Below are 22907 nucleotides of genomic sequence, written 5' to 3' on the forward strand. Positions count from 1 at the left end.
TAGGGGTTACTGCTAGGAATTTAACAGATTTACAGTTTGGTTGAGGCATGCTATTATGGATTCTTCTGTATTTAAAACTTCTCTTTTGTAGCTGTAAACAAAGCATATGCATTTTAGACTAGATGCAGATCAATTGGATAATGCCTTTTTATTTCTCTTCTCATGGCCTGCATAATATCGGACCTGAGTGTTTTCATGCTGGTTAGTTTGCTAGGGCCAGTATGTTGCCCATGCGCAAGGTCATAAGGCTGCGTTTGATGTGTCCTGGAAACGGGAATTACCAGGTAGAGAGCGGGGATCAGCGCCTTATAATATTTGCTGGCCATCCATGCGGTCGAGGTGTGCTGAATTTGATTTTGTATTCAAGGGAAGATTGTAGTTTTACAGTCCTATTGGTTCCCTTTTTGAAAGCATCATATGGTACACTTGCCATCCATAGTTATGTTAAACTTAGTTGTTTGGTCGAGGTAATTAGGTATTTATAATGTTCCGAGTACTGTTCGCTTTGAAGGGCTGACAATGCTCTGTATATTGTATCTTGGGCTTGGTTAATTTTGTACCATTTTTTTCGTTGCTGTTGCTCTTCTGGGTAGATCTTGCTGTGTGAGACCAAACAAATGCAAATTTGTATTGGAGATGAATTCTGGGGCAAGTTGAACACTCACCTGAACGTATTGATCTGTACGTTATCCACTGATCCACTGTTTCAGCATCCAGCCATCTCATTTCCACACTACAATATGTGATAGTTCGTAATAACTTGGCAGAAATAACTGTTAGGAGTGGTTGAAAAGACGGCCCATACAATTGTTTTGCCATGGTGGTAAATGTGTGGATTAGTGCGGACCGGACCCCTCTACTCTATGGCTAGTCTTTGCTGCACGAAAGATCCCCTTGAGTCGAGGTATAGGCCCAGATATTTATAGTTGGTTACTTACTCCAGATAGGAGTCGTTTAAAACCATTGAGGCGGCCATCCCATTCAAGGCCTCAGGATGAAGCAACCACCCAGTTATTGAGAGTTAACCTAGTACTAGTGAAGCAAGTAGAATACTAATACTGGGGAAACGGCTGGAACATGTGTGGTAAAACCAGTGGTAGTTCATGCACTGTTTATGTAAAGGTCAGGGTATGTTTGACACATGAGCTAAAGATAGTATCTTAAAGTTTGTAATGGAGCTTCAGCTTAATCCGCCATTTTGGCCAGTAATATTCTTCCTCTATTTTTTTTTAATAAGTTTGGCACCTGACAATTCAAGCGGACATTGAGCTTAAAAGCAAACCATTGAAATAACTTAAAGCTCGTCGGAGTTGTCAGTAGATGATCAGATCCGAAAGACCAGTTCAATTTTTGAGGTCTAGAAATCTCTGAACAAAAATATCTTTATTTCCCAGATAGCCAATTTGAAGATCCTAATTAAAAGAGCAGGTTCATTGCTTAGGATTATAATGGGAGGTGGGAGAAGTATTTTGTGGCATACTGGTAAAGGCAGGAATTGCTTCACTAATAAAAGACAGATGGGACAATATATAATGATTTAACATGCTTACCTACACCTATGTAATCCCAGCCTAAGCTGGTGATGAAAAAATAGTAACTAATCTTATTCAACTAATATTCTGGAATGTAGCTAGACTTAAACAAATCTTGGAGGGCAAGGATGTTTATGAATTAGTTTCACAGTGCATTATTTGTATCCAGGAGTCCGGGATGTAGAGAGAATGCACCTACACCAGTTTTGTTCATGGGGGAGATCAGCTAGGAGTTCATATTTAAAAGGGCATTTAGTGGATAGTGTATTTTATTTGTTCAGAATTTTCAATTACCACAAGACGGATTCAGTCGGGTTTACAATTTCTCCACATTTTAAACCCATCCTTCAATTAAAAATAACTTTCTTTTATTCTTCCTTGTGGGAAATCAAGAGCACTAATAAAGCAGATGCTTTTGGCATCTATAAAACGCAAAATGCCTTTAATCTGATTCCAGCAGCAATCATTATAGTCATGCACCGTGCCTGAGGACGCGGAAAGAGAACGGATCAGAAACTTTCAGCGTGCAGGGGTGGTGCGTGTACAGGCCTCTGCTCTATCACTTTCGGAGCGTTGTGGACCCAAAACCGAGCCTCATAATCCCACCTAGCGGTACGCATAGAGACCGCTACAAAATGCTCCAAATCTAGTCTGACTCCTGGAGGATTTTCTTAGGTTAGGAATCTGTTGTTCATTGGAATATCCATTATGAAGAGCATTACCTTAAGTGAAGCTTCATATTGAAAAGCCTCTCCCAGGGCATTCACATGGTAAAAGATACTAAGTAAAGTGAAACCTATTTATAACGTGTTAAGCAAATATAAAGGTTCACTATTTTCATTTATTGATTATCACAAACCAGAAAAAGTTACATTCATTATCTTTAGATTGGAAATCTAAAACAAATCTTATAAAGAATATTGCCAAGTACATCCGCTGACCTCATGACAGTTACACTGAGATCAATGTTTAGTACTATAGGGCTTTTAGTATTTACAGGTGCTTGTTTTACTGCCCCTAACATCTAACCCATCCATTCACCCAATCAGCCCTGAAGCAAATTAAACCTTGTAACAATGAGGGACAATATATAGCCTTTCAAACTGATGGTAGCCAAGGCTGTCAGGCCCCTTAAGTTAACATCTCATTTCTTCTGTTAAGGTGCCTCACCAGTGTATCTTGCCAAACACCAAATTCTAAATCACTTCCTTATCAATTATTCCTTCACCAAGGTTACATTGGAAATCAACTTCTTTCTTACAAAATCCATAAGGCTGGCAAGGCTGGGAGACTTCTTCTGGGTTGGCCTCATCAAAATTACTTGAAAATAAACTGGATCCAAATCTTCTCTGCCAAATTTTGGGTGTAGAGGTAAAGGGTAAGAAGGAACAGCAGCAGGAGAGAAAGGATTTATTCTCAAAATAATATTGAAGGAGAGAGCTGTACCCAAGGTGCATAAGGCAATGGAAGTATCAACTATTTATCTTCGAGACACTGAGCAAAGACCTGAACAGCCTGTGCAGGAAGTGATCTTGGAAACAAGTGAGTCGTCTGAGTAGATTGCGCCAGTGCTTCTTTCCAGGAAGCTGAATGGAAGTATCACAATAGACATGAAGGAAAGGGACTTAATTTCGAGCATATGGCTTGACCGACAACTCTTTCTCAACATATCTGAAGTGCTAGCAATACTGAAGTGGGCTGCAGTGTTTACCACTCTTGACTTGTCATCTGTAAGGCACTTAGGTACAAGCCCATGCTATTTGAATTGACTTCAGCTTGTGCAGTGTTCTACCGAGCAGTGCATTACTTGTTTAAGAGGGTCATGAATGAGATCTATTTCCTAACTGCGCTTAACTAGTGATGAAGGGGGGATGGCTGTCCCAGTTCTTGAGCTTTATTGTCTTGCGGAGCAGCTCAAACGGCCAGCTCACTCGATGGTTTCATATAACCACTACCGCATCTGATGCAGCCATTGACAGGCAGTGTTTTTCACTTAACTCTCAGCATAGGACAGTTTAAAACTTGAATGTTAATATAATGGTTATCTACTATGTGAATATTGTGTGACTAACGGAGGAGACACCCCTCTTTCTGATCCATGAAGCCCGTAGTTGTCCCAAATTATTTAAGTGGTGTTGAACAGGGATTTGATTGATCTCATCAAATCAACATGTAAATACTCTTTGTTTGACTTTTTAGGTCTCGTGGCGTTAACCGCGGTCTCGCCAGAGACCTATTGTTGGCTACTCTGCTTTCCAGGAGACAAGACTGGCCACGCGCATTTGAAAGAGTCGGAATTGAGCGGGGTACGCGACCGCGCGTTCCATTGAGCAGCTTATTGTTCCCTTCCAATGCGTGCTTAGAGAGACAGTGCTTTCACTTTGTTTAAGTTTCGTTTTTACTGCTGTCCAGATGGCTCTGGGAGTTTTGTGCACACATGAACACGTGCTCCATTGTCTAGGTGGCTTGTGAAAGCAGCGTGTACTTAAAAGCAAGTGGCGCCTTGCTGGCGGTAGTAAATGTAAATATTCATGGGTTTTTAGGGTGCTTTGAAGTGTCAGCTTAACACCATGAGAGGGTTTAACAGCATGTGAGAGGATGCTATTTGTTTACATGGCTCCGTGTGTCTACTTCTTCTTTTTTTTTTTTTTTTATTGCGTGCTCTATTTGAGTAAATTGTAATTCGCGGCTTTGACTCGAAGCATTTCGATGCATTTGTAAAGGTACATTGTGTTATAACCTGAAAATATTCGGCTTTTAGGGTTCTTTACTCAATCAGTGACACTCTCACTGCTCACCAATTCAAAGTTTGCTAAAAATGTTACGCACCGCATTGTCATACACAATGCCAATAACTCAAACTTTAATGCTGTGAGACCTATTGCATTGTAAATGCTTGTTAATAATACTTTCCGGACACAGACCTCTCACTCCCTCTAGAGCTTAACTGATCCCAGTGGGGTGCCAGTCTCTGGTTAAAAGAAGCATCATGTTAATAGCAGTACTTTGTTTTAATCTGAAAAAGAATTCTGTAATAGGGGATCTCTGTGTATAGTCATAATCTAGTGAATAGTCCCGCCCATGTGCATGGACCCCGGCAATCAAAAATAATCTCTTAAGTTGTCAAATCATGCTGAAACTGCACAGACACTTAACAGAGAATTTAAAGACAAATAACGCAGCCTATATCCACAGGCTACACTGTCCAGTACTTCAACTAGAAATTCCACCAAACAACACCACACAACACAGCCTGCCCAGTTTCTACCATAGAGAAACTTGCCTCTACCAGTAAAAGACTCTGGAATGATAGAGAGGAACGCATAGACAGACACGCCCCATAGGCTGCCATTATGTGGCTTAAATAGGATACTGTGCCTTTAAGAGAACTTTCCAGAACTTTCTCCCAGTATCCCAGAATGCACAGCAGGTCCCTTTTACTTTCAGTTCTTTTTTCCGGCTCCTGCTAACAGGACCCTGGCATTGAGCTCTCCACTTTTTCAAGGGTTTATTTGATTTTTGGTGCAATTTGTGATTGTCAGGGGTTTTAGGGCTCTATCCTTTTCGACAAATGCCCTATCTGTGGGAGGAAGAAGGCCAAGACTGATCCACACGAGGTCTGCATCATCTGGCTTCCTGAAGCACATGTTCCTGAAGAGTGTGACATCTGCAAGAACCTTTCTGCAAGAACTCTTGAGGGAAAGGCTGAAGATTAGGCTGCAAGGCCTGGAGGACAGACGACTGCAGGCTGCAGGTGGGTCTGGGCAGACCGGGAAAGCTCCCTCTGCCTCTGCTGAATCCTCTGGGGGACTCCCCAGAGGCAAGAAGACCATCAAACGGTCCCGGTTTCCGTCGGCGTCGATTGCATAGACTACGACGTCGAGAGGGATGACGACAGTATGTTCCCCATCTCCCTGGGGCTCCGGGTCGAGACGGCGTGGGGATTCGACGTCGAAGGGCCTGGACAGGCCGCTGTCGAGACCACCGTCGACTGCATCTTCGTCGTCGTCGACGTCAGCGTCGGACTATCGACGTCGAAGAAGGAGCGACAGGCGTCGGCGCTTGCCGTCGAGGCGACACCGCTGGTCGCCGTCGAGACGAAGATCGGCGTCGAGGGGATCCTCGACGTCGAGGACCTCGAGAAGGAGTCGACTACGCTCGTCGTCGAGAATGGAACGGTCGACGTCGCGGAGGCGGCGTTCGGCATCGAGGAAGGAGAGGTCGACATCACGGAGGCGGCGTTCGGCGTCGAGGAAGAAGAGGTCGACGTCGCGGAGGCGGCGTTCGACGCCAGAGTCGCAGAGGCGACGTTCAACGCCGGAAAGGGGACGCTCAGCGTCTGGAAGGAAGAGATCAGCGTCTAGGAGTCGCTCCAACTCTCCTAAACGGCGCAGGAGGAGTTCTGGCGCCAGACGTCAGGCTGGATCTAGTGGAGGGCGCAGGAGAAAGCATTCGCCTGCTGAAGGGGTTGGGTCGCAGTCCCCTTCCCCGAAGAAGTCACCGGGCTCAGTGTACTCTGTGGTATATACACCACCTCGGCCTAAGTCGCCCCCTCCTCCTGTACCTAACGAGGACCCTCCCATCAACCCTCCACTCCACCAGGACGACCACTACCACCGCTTCCACCGCATGGGCCCGCCCCTCGGTCGGTGATACCCCCTGTTCATCCGCCAAGGTCGGCGTCACTACCTCCTCTTCCTACACCACCTAAGGGGACTCCTAGACCAAGGCCCCAGGAGGAACCGCGGAAGACGCCCCCAAGCAAACCTGCGGAGCGTCCACGTGCTGGGAGATCACACTCTCGCTCCAGGAGGAAGGAGCGATCGCGCCACAGGTCGTCCACGCTGTCGAGACACCGCCATAGGACGCACAGATGTCGCTCTCGCACGAGGTCCTCAGGGACCAAGGACTACTCTCCGACTTTGTTGGGATCGCCAGACACGAGGGTGTCGCCGGTCGATGACCTGGTGGCGTTCCATGATGTCCTTTTGAGAGGCGCTGCCAAATTGGGCATATCCTTGACACAATATTTACACCAAATCCCCTGTTTTACAGAAACGGATTCACCCAGTCCACGTCCTGAGGAGAACCCATAATTCACCAGTGGTTCGAAACGCATTGACCCCCAACCTGTGACAAGTAAGAAGGGTGTAGCTAGGGAATAAACAACACTACTCTCTCTCTCCCTAGTTGTCTAATCCTCAAAACACCCAATCACAGGCCTATTGAGACAGGCAGGCAGTATCATTGAATCCCCGTGTCCGCCTGTCTTTAGGCATATAATTTGAAGGACTTGTGCTTTTTGTTAAATGTTTCTCATGTCTCAATTGATTTGTATATAGTTTTGTTTTTGGTGTTCCTGAATTTTGAGTATTTATTGTGTACAGTTGCAACACTTGTATATATTGCGCACATTATTGTCTGAATGTTTATTTGATTGTTTTGATAAATGTGCCTTTGAAGACATACTGATAAGTTAATGAAATTTGAATAAAATAAAATAAAAATCCTTTCTAAACAAATTTGTGGATCACTCAGTACAGACAGGCTGGGTGCCTCCTAAATCATTATAAAGCAAACCTGACTACTAATTTGTTCTGTTTCGTAAGACATCAGTCATTTTCGAGACACTGCACCAGAAACACATGTCTCGTCCACTACTACCTCTGGTGCCGGGCCTGGAGGAACCAGCCATGGACCTTTTCCTCACCCCTTCGGTAACTAAGGCGGCACCATCGAGATTGCAGAACAAGTACCGGGCTCCCGATTCGGACCCGGCTTTTCTAAGGGTGGAACCTCCTCCGGATTCTGTGATTGTGACGGCGGCCCGCAAACAACATGTCACCACCCCGTCATCCACGGGTCCCCCTGACAAAGAGTCTAGATGGATGGATTCAGCTGGAAGGAAAGTATGTGGAACATCGGCGACCTCTATGAAGGCTGCGAGTGCCACGGCTTTGTTGGGGCGCTACGACTGCGCCCTCTGTGACCCCCTCCAGCAGTTTGCGGAACACTTGCCTTGCAATAAGCAGGAAGACTTCCAGGAAGTGCTAAACGAGGGGATGCTGGTAGCGAATCAAATTATCAGCGCTGCAGCAGATTCATCCCTTTTAGCGGCACATAACTTTTGCCATGGGATTAACCAGCGACGTCATGCCTGGCTCCGCCTTACGTCACTGAACCAGACGCACAGCAAAGGGTAGCCAACCTTCCATTCTCTGGCGAAACCCTATTTGGAAAACATGCGGATGACGAAATGGCCCGCATGAAGGCGGAGACCAGAACGCTCACGGCTGTGGGTCTAGAGAAGCCCAAAGAAGCGAAGAAGTCGTACCGCCCGTTCCAACGGCGGTTCGGTGAGCAAGGCAGAGGACGTGGCCAAGCTTCGGGACAGTAGCAGCAACATCAACAGTTCCGTAAGCCATTCCAGAAACGCCCGAAGGGCAGAGGAGGCCAACAGTCGGCAACAGCGACCAAAGGCCCGGCCGGGTCTAGGCCCTGAGCACTTACTTCCCCCGGATCTGTTACCCACTCCGGTAGGGGGAAGCATTCAATTTTTTCTGACAGAGTGGAGAAAAATTACTCAGGATAAGTGGGTGCTGAATATTGTTTGCAATGGATACAGTCTTCGGTTCACCAGCCCGCCTCCAGCAATTCTACCGGTCAGCTCGCAGTTTCAACTGCGCGAGCTTCAGGCGGAGGCAGATATCCTGTTAAGGAAAAGGGCGATAGAAGACGTACCTCTGTCTCAGAGAGGAAGAGGTCTGTACTCCCGGTTCTTCCTGGTTCGCAAGAAGGACAAGAGCGAGTTCAGGCCCATTCTGGACTTGCGACAGGCAAACAAATGGATTCGCAGGGAAAAGTTTTGCATGCTGTCGTTGCATCAGATTTATCCTCAGTTGCAACAGGGAGACTGGCTATGTGCTATAGACCTACAGGATGCATACTTCCAAGTTGCCATTGCACGCAAACACAGGAAGTTCCTGCAGTTCCAAGTCTGCACGAATCATTATCAATACACAGTACTCCCATTCGGACTAAAGTCTGCGCCAAGAACATTCTTGAAGTGCATGGCGGTTGTAGCTGCACACCTGAGGAAGAACAAGGTGTTTGTTTACCCGTACCTGGACGATTGGTTGATCAAGGCCTCCTCCTTCTCGGAAGCGCGAGCACACTTCCAGAAGACGTGCGTTCTCTTGAACAAGCTGGGGTTGCACGTCAACATGTCCAAGTCTGTCCCGACTCCGGTCCAGTACATTCAGTACTTGGGAGCCTCCATCAATACGCTGTCAGCAAGCGTGTATCCTTCGGAAGAGCGACGTTTATCACTCCTTTGGAAGGCTCAGGCTCAGGGCTTAATTTGTGCCGGTGCTTTCCGGTGCTTAGCCTGAGTGAGTGACTCTCTGTTAGCCTCCCCTTCCTGTTGCCCCATATGCCTCGACAGGCCAGTAGTCTAATGTGCGCCCGCTCCCCCAGTCACAAGCCTTGGGACGGAGGCCTACTTTAATGCAGAATCCCAGGGGAAGCCGTCCGCTCTGGATCACGGCAGTCGTCACCCTTTTCGCTCGATGTTTGGGCCAGAGCGGAGCCCAGCTGATACCAGGGCTTGCAGTGGCCAGCAGACAGACTGTAGAAACTCAAGGCGGCATAGACCCAACGGGGGGGGGGGCCTATGGAGAGTGCGAGTTGCAGCACCATGATGACACTTTGCACCGCCCGGCCGCACTCCAATTAACACAGTCTGAGCCGAGGAGAGACCGAGAGACAGGGCAGTCAGTGGTATTGTTAAGGGGCTGGCTGCCAGTTACATGCTACTTTGGCCAAAACCATGTGCCAACAACACGCAGTGTTATTAGCTGTTTGAACTCCGCTTTCCTCCATTCAGGTAAGCCATAAATATGCCTGCTTCATAATTTATTATTTCGTTTGCAAAGTTTTTGATTGTGTCAGTAAACAATATATTTTTGGGACATTTGTAGCATTGACTGGTGGTAAATTTGAACTGTGTGACGATTTAAAAACGACATGCATTACTAGGCCTATGCAATCAATAATAATGCAGCTGGTTTTGGCATGTTGTCACTTTTCACCGGTGGGTGCTTTTACATGAAAACATCTTACTTTTCATTTTTCCCTTGTCACCTGCCCAGTTGGTTTCGTGCACAACACTTACCTGATCTGTGTTGTGTGTGAGGTTGAGTTTTTGGTATAGGCGCAGGATGTTTTTTCAAACTGCAGCCTGCCGCCCGCCCTATCTGGAAATAATTGGCAGGCCAGACGGAACTGAACTGAACACTTACCAGTGAAGTCCTCCCTCCAGTCGTGTGCGTTTGTCACAGTTTGGAGGACTCAGGACAGGCTTTTATTGCATCCCTAACGTGATCCGTGGAAGAGACACTACAGCAACAGAAAGGCTGTCTGTCAGATGACAGCGCCAGCACTATCAAGCAGCCTTGCAACACTTTCAGGGAGCAGAGCTGGCCAGAGGAGCCGAGAGCTTTACTGTGTGAATCACCGCTCCGGTGCAAGGCCATCGCTGCAGCTGTAGTACACTTGTCACGAGCTCTTTTAGTTCAATAGCAATTTTGCATTCATTTATCACTACAGGCCTTCATGTGAAGTTGGTGCCCTTCCATTTCTGGTGCTGTGCAAAAGTTTTAAGATTTCCTTAGAGTGTTTTGTTGCTCATATTGGTGTAATTTCTGATATTTATGTTTATCTCATATTCATTGCTTGATTTTGTACACAAGAAAGTGTCACTCATAGTCACTGTATGTCACTCATAATGACACTAAAAGTATGAAAATGTCACATAGCAATCTGAAACCTTGGCAGCTATGCAGAGTTTAATAATTAGTGCTTGTGTCAGCGCCGCCCTGGAGTGGCACGCACAGTCTGATATCTGATAAATTATTTTAGTCACACACAATCAATATAGTTTACAATCTGCTGTGAGGAATGCTCTGTCTCATCATCCTTCTGAATGAGCCAGGTTTATCTGCAGATCTGATTTAATCACAGTAAATCTGCAGGCCCGGCCGCAGGGCTGCTCTGTCTTCTCATCCTTATAATGGGAGCCCTGACTAATTGGGTTTATCTTTCCAGACTACGGGTCAGTGCGTGACCGTTTTACCAGCCAGGCTAACTCTCGCTGCTCTCTCAGCACTGGGCCCCAGGCAGGGACGAGGGAGGGGGGCGGGCAGGGGGAGTTTCTTGTTGCTCAAATGTCTGTAATTTCTGTTATTTAGAAGTTTCCCTCGTCTTCATTGCATGATTTCTGCTCGAGAGAAAGTGTCACTCTTAGTCGTTGTAATGTCTCATAATTTCACAGAAATTAAAAAAATGTCACACATGGCAATCTGAAACCTTGATGAGGGGGAAAGGGCCAGTTCGAAAAACACATTAGCGCAAACTGGTCAAATCCACAGCCTTAGTAAACCAGAAAGGACAAAAACAGCCTACGAGAATATACAAATACAAAGCGATGAACCGGAAATGACGTTTGACTGCTGGGCAAGGAGATCTCGGTCAGGCTAGACAGTGGGGCCACAGCATTGTACTGTATGGTATGGGCTACCTTCGACCTATAAGAATGGCTCCGTCCTAACACGCAATCCTTTCTGATGGTACCCAGGGCCGTCAAGGTGACCCATGTATCCAATAGCTACTATTGACACCTGAGCGGGCCTCACTGAGTCTTGTGCCTACTGCCTGTTGGGATGGCGCCGGCTGCGGCAATAATGGTGTTCTGTGCTCGGAGTTGCTTTGCCAGCACTGAGAATGTGCAGCTCGCACCTGCAGCTCGACCGGACACCCCACACTGTGGGGGGCTTACGTTGCAGTCACTGTGACTGAAGTAGAGAACACTGCTGGCCGCATCTTCGTCTGCACTGACCGGCAGATAATTGCCACGGGGTCACTGGTAGCCAGCTGCTTGACTTAGCAGAGCTGTCGCCCACGCGCCAGACCACACTGCAGCTGGCTGGTTCTGAAGATGATTGAAGTCTGCCCACGCCCACCGCACACGGCCTGCCACTTCACTTCAAGTACTTGTCACAACTTTTTGAATTTTCATTATGCACAGATAATGCTATTAATGTCGATTACATTTTAATGTTGTTGTGTCAGAGCGCACAATCTCGTTAAGGCCAGGAAACTTTAAGCCGTCAGCCTACACAGCCTCCTCCCTCAGTGCATTTCTTCCTTCTTCCTTCATTTGGTCCTTAGTATTTTTTTCATGCTGCTCCCTTCATCTTTTCTTTAATTTCTTCCTTTCTTATCCTCAACCCTTCCTTCTACTTTTCTTCCTCCTTTCCTTTCTTCTTTCTGTTCATTCATCCCACATAGTTCACTTCCTTCCTTCCTCTATCCGTTAATTTCTTCCTTTCACATTTTTTTATTTCCTTCTTCATTCATCCATTACTTATATATTTTCTCACACCAGTACTCTCCTTCCATTTTGCATTTGTTGCTACTTTCTTTACTATATTCATTCCTTCATCCTTTCCTTTCTTTTAAACAGCGCAGTACAAACACATTCTCTTTAAGTTTGCAAAGCTGCCTCAAGTCCTCAAATAACCTTTCCTAAAACTGCATTTTGAGATATACACACATTCTCTAATTTGCGTTCACTTTTAAGTTGTTGTCATACTAGCTTCCCGTATGTTATGTTATGTTATATTGATTTGATTAGCGCACTAATGACTTGAGAGGGTGTCCAGGTGCATCGGCAAGTGTGAGAACCCCTAGGTGCTTATGCGAAGAGCCAAGTCTTCAGCTTCTTGCAGACCTCAAGGAGTTAGGAGGCAACTCTGATGTGTTGAGGCATATGTATGTGGGCGGAGCCGATAACAGAAGTGGGTGGAGCCCCTGGAGGAAGTGGGCGGAGCCATGGAGAGTGGGTGTGGCATCCTAAAAAAATGATAGCACCTGCACTTAATATTTTACAAATTAAGCACTGCTCAGGCTCTTATGACCACTCCATCTACAACCGTGAGGACGGTGTCTTCTCTACTGGGATCGATGGCCTCTTGTATCTTCCTGACGCCACACGCACGGCTGCACATGAGATCGCTGCAGGAGTGCTTGGAAGACCAGTGGGATCAGAGGAGAGGATCTTGGGACGACAAGATACGACTGTCTCTGCATGCTCTTCAGTCTCTGAAGTGGTGGTGTTCAGCGGAGAATCTCCTCAGAGGGGTTCCCTTCCACAAGGACATTCCCACGCAGACTATCGTGACGGATGCGTCTCTCCGCGGCTGGGGCGCGCACTCCGGAAGCCTACAGATTCAAGGAACGTGGTCCCCGATGGAGGCCACGTATCACATCAATTTCCTGGAACTCAGAGCTGTTCACTTGGCACTGAAGGCCTTTTATCCGTCCTTCCAAACCAATTCTCTGCTTGTACCGACGGACAATACGACCACGATGTACTACCTCAACAAGCAGGAGGGTTTGAGATCACGCACTCAGAGGAGGCGCAGGCGATCTGGCACTGGCTTCTGGCCAGAGGACTGACGATAACTGCTACCCATCTGCCAGGTGTGCAGAATGTTCAGGCGGACGCACTGAGCAGACTGATGCAGGAGAACCATGAATGGGTCATAAACGACGAAGTACTAGGAGAAGTCTTCGCAAGGTGGGGGACTCCAGATGTAGATCTGTTCGCCACCGCCGAAAACAGCAAATGCCGAGACTTCGCCTCCAGGTACTACCGGCAGGGGACGATGGGCAATGCGTTATGGATCAACTGGTCGAACAGCTTTCTGTACGCTTTTCCACCCATTTCCCTGATTCCGGCGGTGCTCATCAAGCTGGCCCGGTCCAGGGCTCGGATGATACTCATTGCCCCGGAATGGCCCAGACAGTGGTGGTTCACGGACCTGCTTCACCGGTCTCTCCTTCCTCACATTCGGCTGCCGTGCAGGCCGGACCTTCTCACGAAGTTCGGGGGGCAGATGTTGCATCCCAACCTCTCGTCTTTGAGTTTGGCGGCATGGCTCTGAGAGAGTGCAATATGGCCATCTAAATCTACCCGAGTATTGCATGGACATACTGAAGGAGTCTAAGAGACCTTCCACTCGGACCTCCTATGCTTACAAGTGGAAGAGGTTCTGTATATGATGCCAGTCTAAGAACTATGAATGACCCGACGACGTGCAATGAAGACGTCATCCTTCCTTACCTTCTACATTTGGCGCAGTCTGGCCTTAATGTTCATTCCATTAAGGTTCATCTTGCTGCATTGACTGCCTACAGGAAATGCCCTTCACTGACTTCCTTCTTCCAGATCCCTGTGATCAAAGATTTTTTGGAAGGCTTGAAGAAAGTGTTCCCTCCTGTCAGGCTTCCTTCGCCTTCATGGGAATTGAATGTGGTGCTGTCCAGATTGATGAAGGAGCCTTTTGAACCTATTCATAAGGCTTTGTTGCAGCACCTGTCCTGGAAGGCGGCGTTCCTCGTGGCCATTACATCGGCCCGCAGGGTGAGTGAAATTCAGGCGTTGTGTTGCCAAGAACCTTATGCTGTATTTCATGCTGCTAAGGTTGTTATGCGTACTCACCCTAAATTTCTTCCCAAGGTTATTTCTGATTTTCATGTCAACCAGACCATAACGTTGCCTACGTTTTTTCAGAATCCTTCATCTCCAGCGGAAAGGTCTCTACATTCCCTGGATGTTAGGAGGGTGTTGAAATTTTATCTGGATAAAACCAAAGATATTCGTAGGTCAGACCAATTATTTGTCAATTATGAATCGGTCAGGACAGGTCTTGCTACCTCTAAGCAGTCCATCTCCAGGTAGATTGTGTCCTGCATACAGTTGTGTTACCAAAAAGCTAATAAGACCTTATGGGGTAAACCTAAGGCTCTTTCCACCAGGGGAAAAGCTGCCACGACAACTTTGCTCCGTAATGTTCCGATTGCAGAGATCTGCAAGGCGGCCACTTGGAAGTCGGTTCATACCTTTGCTAAGCATTACTGTCTGGACACTGATGCCAGGGCAAATGCTCAGGTTGGACAGGCTTCGCTGCCGAATTTGTTCGCACAATAGTGGTGTTAATTGCTTTTCTCCACCGCCGCTTTGGTGTGGGGATGGGCTTGCCATTCTATTCACTAGATTATGACTATACACAGAGATCCCCTACTACAGAAGGAGTAGTTTGTCCTGTAACTCCAGTTCTGAAGTAGGGGTATCTCTGTTATAGTCATAAGCGCCCGCCCTCCTCCCCGGTGGAGATAATTATTCGTGTAAGGAATGCTACAGGTCTGGCGTGCTACGCCTTCAAAAAGAACTGAAAGTAAAAGGGACCTGCTGTGCATTCTGGGATACTGGGAGAAAGTTCTGGAAAGTTCTCTTAAAGGCACAGTATCCTATTTAAGCCACATAATGGCAGCCTATGGGGCTTGTCTGTCCATGCCTTCCTCTCTATCATTCCAGAGTCTTTTACTGGTAGAGGCAAGTTTCTCTATGGTAGAAACTGGGTAGGCTGTGTTGTGTGTGGTGTTTGGTGGAATTTCTAGTTGAAGTACTGGACAGTGTAACCTGTGGATATAGGCTGCATTATCTGTCTTTAAATTCTCTGTTAAGTGTCTTTGCAGTTTCTGCATGATTTGACAACTTAAGAGATTATTTTTGATTGCTGGGGTCCACGCACATGGGCGGGACTATTCACTAGATTATGACTATAACAGAGATACCCCTACTACAGAACTGGAGTTACAGGACAGAAACTACTGCTTATCAGCACTCTGTAGTGGGCCATTACTAGCCTTTTTTGTCTTATATTTGGCTGGGAGTATGTGTCGAAGGGAAGGTACTGCAAATATTATTTAAACTTGCCTGCCTCCATTTCAGATACTCACATTGTGGATACCTTTATACTTTAGTCAGGTGCAGCTAACCAGAATAGCATAATAGCCAGAATAGCATATTTGGCAATCATGTATTTGATGTGTTTGATTTTTAAAAGGTTTAACATAACTGTAATGTTTAAATAAGTCTAGACGTATTTGAACACTGCAAATTTAACAGAATAACGGAAAAATTCTCAGGGTCCCCAATGATTCTCCTTTTGTACTTGGTGGGGAGGGGGGGGGGGGGGGTCGGTCAGCGCAGCATAAAAAGTATTGCATTGTGTACTGATACTAAAGGCCGGGCAGATAGTTCATGGTGGCAATGGCCACCAGGCATAGCAATATATTTTTATTAGAACCGGAAAAGTCATAGTTTAATAGAGTCTAGAAATCATATTGATTTTCTACAAAGTGTGGCACTGGTAGTGGTAGCTTAAAAAGGAAATTTCACAGATGGGTTTTATGCATATATTAAACCAGGGCTGAAGGGGTCCACACAGTTGCCACTTGCTAGGTCAGGATTGCTTTCCAGAGTTTGCCTATTCGTTCATGGTGTTCAATCTGTGCTACAGCAGTATGGCAGCTACGTGGGCCTTATAAGAGCGGAGCCAGCCTCGCACTACCTTCTGTGCATCAGGACGCATTGGTAGAGCACAGCATCACCAGTACGGAAAGTCTTACACAGGTGGATTTTGAGCTCTTTCCGGAGCATGACGTAGTAATCTTAAATTGGGTAGGAGTGTATTTTATATTCTTAATGGATAATCAAAAGACCATTTTACCATGTTTTACTTCTTAAAGTGCCTTACTTGTAAGCAGAGGTATTTGCCATGCAGTTGCTCAAGAGTCCAGATTATCTTTCTGCTTGTTGTGGCGTCCATTTCAGAATGTCTGTGGTAGACTGCAGATTGGTGCATGATGGGATCAGTACAAGCAGTAGAAGCTGGATGACTTCGATTGCAGTCGTATGACAAGCTCTTTGTTTTTCAGATCTTGCTATGCAGTTTTCCCCTGCCAGCAGCTTGTGCTTTGTCTTGGCTGCCTGATGGGACTGGTAATGTTTGCATTTTATAAGCAAAATGAGAGTGCAGAGCTGACTTCACTTCATTCCCCAGATCAGGTGAGCAAAATGCTTGGACACTCATGCCAACACCCTGCTGGTTCAGGGTTCATCTGCAGTGTCTTGCACTAGCTGTGCGAGTACCTCCGATCATCTGAAGCTTTTGCCTTTGCTTTCCCTAGCCTTAACATTAAGAGGCCACAACTAAAACGCATTTATTTTATCCTAGAGTAAAAAACTGGATGGACACTGTGCATTTGCTGATAAGAAAAATTAATTCAAATATTTGTATTTGTCTCTGTTCTTCATTAGGATCCAGTATAACTTACAGCACTGTTTTTAGCAGATTGTTTTTCACTATATGCCTACACTCTTCCCATGCTCAGGTGTTTTGGTTTTTATTTATTTGACATGTCAATATGTACTTTTCAATATTGTTTTTTTACTAATGTTATCTGTATCATTCCATGTTTATTTTATCAAAATTGAGCTAAAACTAGTATAGTTCCCTGTTTATTTAACCTATGAATGTAAACTCTTACTTGAATGCTCGACATGTTTCAATGATGTGAGCACCCACAGATGATAAATCAATACACTTATATAAAACATGCGCGTTTTAGTATTAGCCTTGTGCAATCTTCTGCTGTTTAACCCGTTGCGTGTTTGTGACGGAACCGTTCTGTCACGAGCCTCGGGTGGGCTTTGCTGGTGACGGAATGGTTCTGTCACGGCCTGCTCGCCGTGCCTGCGCGGCGCGTTCTATTAAGCGGGCGGGGCTGTTACGGAAACGTTCCGTCACAAGCACAGCGCACCGAGGCTTGTGACAGAGCGGTTCCGTCACGAGTACCGGAGCGCCGCGTGGCCCCCCACTCTCCCTTAGCACTGCGGCAGAATAGCCGCCGCAGCTAAGGGGTTAAGCCTCATTAATAAAGCTGGTTTACTAACTCCCTTACACACAGCTATTGGCCTGTCTGTCATGGCTGACAGCATTCAGAATCAATTGAAAAGAATCCGTTTTCTGTTTTTTATAAACATTTAAAAATAAATACAGATAGAAAAGTAAATGTTTCTCTATCTGCATTTATCTGTGAAAATCAGCAAAAACGGGATCCCAACGCCATGGCAGCTGGGCCATTCCTTTTCAAACTAATCTTCTATTAGATTATTAAATGCCACATAGGCTCTTAAAATAGGATAAGCAATACATAAAGCACAGTATATGTACCTGACTTTTTGTTCTATTTGTGCTTAAGTTGTTATAAGGGTCCTTCAAAGCTGCCTACATCTGATCCATTACCAGTGATGTTGTTTTATGCTTCAAGTAAGAAATTCATTTTGTCATAGGCTACCAAACAGTAGACCGGGTTAACGGTAATCCATTACTCAGCGATTTCCAGATTTAGCCAATCCTCCAGTAGTTGCTCCTGTGTTCCCTAAGCTTCCATGGTAACAGTAACTCTGGCCTGCATGAGTGAGCACTATTGGGTGGTATTCTAGCTTTCAAGAGACTTTATATTGAGTGTTTGGCCCCAAAATCTTGCACTCAAAACCTACCATTACCCATCTCACTTGAACCATGCTATCCTACATGTTTGTCGCTACTGCTCCCCTACCAAAACCAGTCAATAAACATCCACTCTTTCAAAAACTATTTTCTGCTCCATTCATTCCCATACCAATTTCACAATGATCTTGAGTCCCTGCTTCACTCAATGTCCTTTAATCAACCCAGGAACATCTTGGGAAAAACCTTTAATTCACTCTACCTTGTATTAACCTTTACTCCAACTGCCTCTGTGCTCAGTCTTGGATCTTTTCCAGCAGTCACTGTATCAAAACTCTCCAAATACATGAATGAACACCAATTCATTTTACGTTCGCTCTAAACAATCCCAAATCTTATGTTCGAGGCATATGAGCTTCATATGAGCTGCAGATACTACACTTTTGCATTAGATCGCCACCTGGTGTTGGACTTGGATGATTGCATGTTGTTGTCGTCTTGGAAGAAGTCTTTTGTGGTCAGGAGATAGGTGACTCCTCCCTTGGACGATAGTGCGCATGGGCATCGGCTCCATCCTTAGATTGGTTTTTTCCGCCACTGGGTTTGGATGAACTTTTTCCGCTCCGCCTCGAAATCTACTTATCAAGTACTTTGAAGCGCAAAAAATCATTAAAACTTTACCTAACTACCTTCGATATCGACTAACATCGTTTCGACTCCCATCAGCTCGATTCCAGTCGTCGACACGAGCCGTTGGGCCTATCCACACCGTGAGGCCTACACCTCATGGAAAGGACTCCATTTAAAAAATGCCCCGAGTGTGAAGCAAAGTTTCCACACAGTGACCAGGTCTGCAACCTGTGCTTATCGCCAGAACACGACGAATCCAGCTGTACAGCCTGCGCGTCCTTTCGATCCAAGAAAACGATCCGAGATCTAAGGGCCCGTCGACGCGACATCAGCTCCGGAACCGGTGGATATCTTCAATGAGGAAGTTCCGCTCGTTCCCAAAGACAATTCTGATGATCTCCAGATATTATCAGAGGCAGATGACTCCATACCATCGGGTCAGCGCGTGAGTACTACTGCCCCTGCACCACACACAGCACCCAGATCGAAGGCAAAGGTCAACACTCAGCCTCCGGGGCCCAGTCGCGACCGAAAAACCACTTCGAAAGTCCCAACATCGAGCCCGGCTCCAAAGAAAGTAATTAAGCCTTCCGGTAGCTCTGTACCGAGCAAGCCGCATGTGCCGATCCCACAAGCTCCCTCGGCACCGAAACTGAAAGAAGTCTCGGCTTTAAGACCGCCGACTTCGAAGGACAAAGGTACGAAGCCAGCGTCCAACGCCTCGAAGCCGACGAGACCTGCTTCCACTCCGAAGAAATCGTCTTTTGTACCAAAGCCAACAAGGCCTGATTCTGATGTGCCCAAGCCCTGAAACAGCCTACGACATCAAAAACAACACCTTCGGTGCCGAAAACGACGCCAAAGGACAATGTAACACCTCCTACGGCTAAAGGTAAGCAGGAACCTCGTCCGGAACCGAAAAAAATCGGCGCCGACAAAGGTTCCACAAGGAGAATAACTTTTCCAACCAGATCCTCTGCAAAAGAAGATCTACATTGACCCAAAAACAGGTGCTGTATCCACTATACTACACAAGAAGAGGAAGGCAGATACAACACCAACACCTGTAGTACCTGCTAAGAAGAAGGACTCTGCCACATCTCCTATGCACCCTTATTCTCCTATACTTGCTTCTCCTTCATCCCCTGTTCCTCTTAACATTTCACCACATATTTCTCCTCTACATTCTCTTACTTTGTCTTCACACTCACCTGAAAATGATGATGAGTATAGTTTAGGGTGAGGGATAGACCCAGATGAGCCTTTCCCATACCCTTTAGATGATCCAGACTGGGAGTACCCAAGCCCACAGGATGTACCAGATATTCCTGACCCACATCTATTAAACAGAGCTGCCATTTACCATGAGGTCACTATGCACTCTGATGAGGCAGAGGAAGATTTTCTATTAGATACATTTGAACAATTGCAAAGGTCTGTTCAAATTCTTCCTATGATCAAAGGGGTCATCAAACATGCTCCAGGGGTATTTAAAGACCATGTACATAGTAGGATCCTAAACCTTAGAATTGGAAAAAATATATAGGCCTGCACCTGCGGATCCAGCCTACATTAAAGGACAACTGCCATTAGATTCACTAGTTGTATCAAATGCTAGGAAAAGGGCGAATTCACAAACGTCAGGTGAGGCATCCCCCCGACAAAGAATCTAATGTTATAGATGCTTCAGGCAAAAAAATAGCTGCGCAAGCTACTAACATATGGCGTATAGCTAACACACAAGCCCTCCTTTCAAGAAATGATGGGGCTCATTATGATCAGTTATAGAAACTACTACAACATCTACCTGACCAATATAAAACGCAGGCAAACGACCTCATACAAGAAGGCAAGCTATTCTCCAATGCCTCAATCAAGTGTGCTCTTGATGTGGCAGACACTGCGTCTAGAGCTGTGAACACTAGTGTCCTACTTAGAAGACATGCATGGCTAAGCGTTTCAGGATTTAAACAGGAAGTTCAAACTACCATTTTTAATCAGCCATTTAATCAAAATCAATTGTTTGGACCAGAGGAGACACAGAACTTGAAAAGATGAAAAAGGATACGATACTGCCAAATCTATGGGAGCTTTACAGCCTACACAAGCTAAAAGTTCCTTTTACAGAGGAGGCTCCAAACAGAATGGAGCAGACTATAAAACATCCTTCAAATCTAACACACACACATCCTCTAGCAAAGGTTATTTTAGAGGAGGATATAGAGGAAACAATATTAAAGGAAGAGGTCGGGGTAACAACAATAATCGAACCTCTTCAACCACAAAACAGTGACTTTCCTCTGCTCCCGCAACAGCATTCAACTCCTGTGGGGGCAGATTAACACAGTTCCTACCTGCCTGGAATTCCATCACAACAGACAAGTGGGTAAGACAAATTATCCAGTATGGTTACTGCCTGGAACTTACAGCAACCCCTCCACACATACCACCCAAGCAGCTTCCAATGTCTGCAGAACACCTTACTCTGCTCAAAAAAGAAGTCATGTCACTTATTCAAAAGGACGCAATAGAAATAGTTCCTTTACAACACCAAGGAACAGGGGTTTACTCGCTGTACATTCTAATACCCAAGAAGGACGGGACACTAAGACCAATTCTCGACCTCAGGCCCCTCCATCATTATATAAAATCAGATAATTTTCATATGATCACTTTGCAACAAGTGCTTCCACTGCTGCAACAAGGCGACTTCCTTACAACACTAGATCTAAAAGACGCCTACTTCCACATTCCTATACATCCTGATCACAGGAAGTATCTAAGGTTTGTACTGGAAGGACAGCATTATCAATTCAAAGTCCTTCCATTCGGGGTAACAACTGCACCAAGAGTGTTCACAAAGTGCCTAGCAGTAGTAGCAGCACATCTCAGAAGACAACAGTTGCATGTCTTACCATATCTAGACGATTGGCTCATAAAAGCCAAGTTGTTCAATCAGTGTGTCCAACACACACATCAGACAATTCAAACATTGCACAACTTAGGGGTTCACAATAAACTACACCAAGTCGCAGCTACAGCCCTCTCATGTACATCAATATTTAGGGGCTACAATAAACACATCTACAGCTCAAGCGTATCCCCGTCCAGCAAGGATACAGAGCATTCAAGCCTTAGTCACAATCTTCCAACATCAACACTCTCTCCAAGACAGAGTGTTCATGAGACTAAAAGGGCATGATGGCATCTTGCATCTTCATAGTACCATATGCAAGACTGCAGATGCGCCTGTTACAGGAATGTCTAGCACAACAGTAGAACCAGGCTCAAGGTCAACTAACAGACCTGGTGTTGGTAGACAGCCGCGCACATCGTGCTCTGCAGTGGTGGAACACCAAAAACTTAACAAAAGGGCGGCCATTTCCCGAACCTGTTCCACAGATAGTGCTTACCGCAGACACATCTCTCACAGGATCGGGAGCCCATCTCCTACATCATACGACTCAAGGACAATGGAACATTCAACAATAATTGTTCCATATCAACCATCTAGAGCTGCTAGCAATATTCTTAACCCTCAAAACATTCCAAGTAGAAGTACAAAACAAAGCTGTATTAATCCGGACGGACAACATGACAGCTATGTATTATATACAAAAACAGGGGAGGACACACTCTCTACAACTGTCCCAGCTTGCACAGAACATTTGGAGATGGGCCAATTCACAAAATATATATCTGCTAGCAGAGCATCTTCCAGGAGTTCACAATCAGATAGCAGATCTGTTGAGTTGACAGACACAACAAATTCACGAATGGGAACTACATCCACAAGTTCTTTAACCATTTTTCCACAAGTGGGGTCATTCAGACATAGATCTGTTCGCCACACACGAAACTGCAAAATGCCCAACCTTTGCTGACCGGTTTCCACACCCGCTGTCCAAGGGCAATGTGATATGGATAAACTGCTCAGACAGATTTGCGTACACCTTTCCGCCACTACCATTAGTAATACGCAAGCTCCTACATCAGTCTCTCAAATTAATCCTGGTAGCTCCCATATGGGCACGCCAACCGTGGTTCACCACACTGCTACAACTCTCTCTAGTTCCACACCAAAAAGTTACGACTGGCACCATCCCTGCTAACACAGAACTATAAAGACATCAGACATCCAGACCCAAATCAACTGAATCTGGCGATCTGGCGATCTGGCTCCTGAAGCCTTTGGTTATCTTAACCTACCACCAGACTGTATGAACATCATTAAATAAGCCAGGAGACCTACTACCGGAGCTTGTTATGCTGCTAAGTGGAAGAGATTTGCCATTTTTTGCAACAATACCAAATTGATCCCCTA

General features: G+C 45.8%; 1 protein-coding gene across 4 annotated transcripts in view; it reads left to right on the forward strand.

Annotated features, from left to right (window-relative positions):
* The window catches only part of SLC5A6 (solute carrier family 5 member 6), a 327265-nt gene that overhangs the window by 173802 nt on the left and 130556 nt on the right, over positions 1-22907 (forward strand). For all 4 annotated transcript variants that reach the window (XM_086928095.1, XM_086928097.1, XM_086928096.1 and 1 more), the window contains exon 8: positions 16377-16506. In XM_086928095.1, the coding sequence (XP_086784221.1) occupies positions 16377-16506 (130 nt within the window). The remainder of the gene's footprint in view (positions 1-16376; positions 16507-22907) is intronic.

The sequence above is a fragment of the Lissotriton vulgaris genome, chromosome 6 (assembly GCF_964263255.1).
Source record: "Lissotriton vulgaris chromosome 6, aLisVul1.2, whole genome shotgun sequence".
NCBI classification, from domain to species: Eukaryota; Metazoa; Chordata; class Amphibia; order Caudata; family Salamandridae; genus Lissotriton; species Lissotriton vulgaris.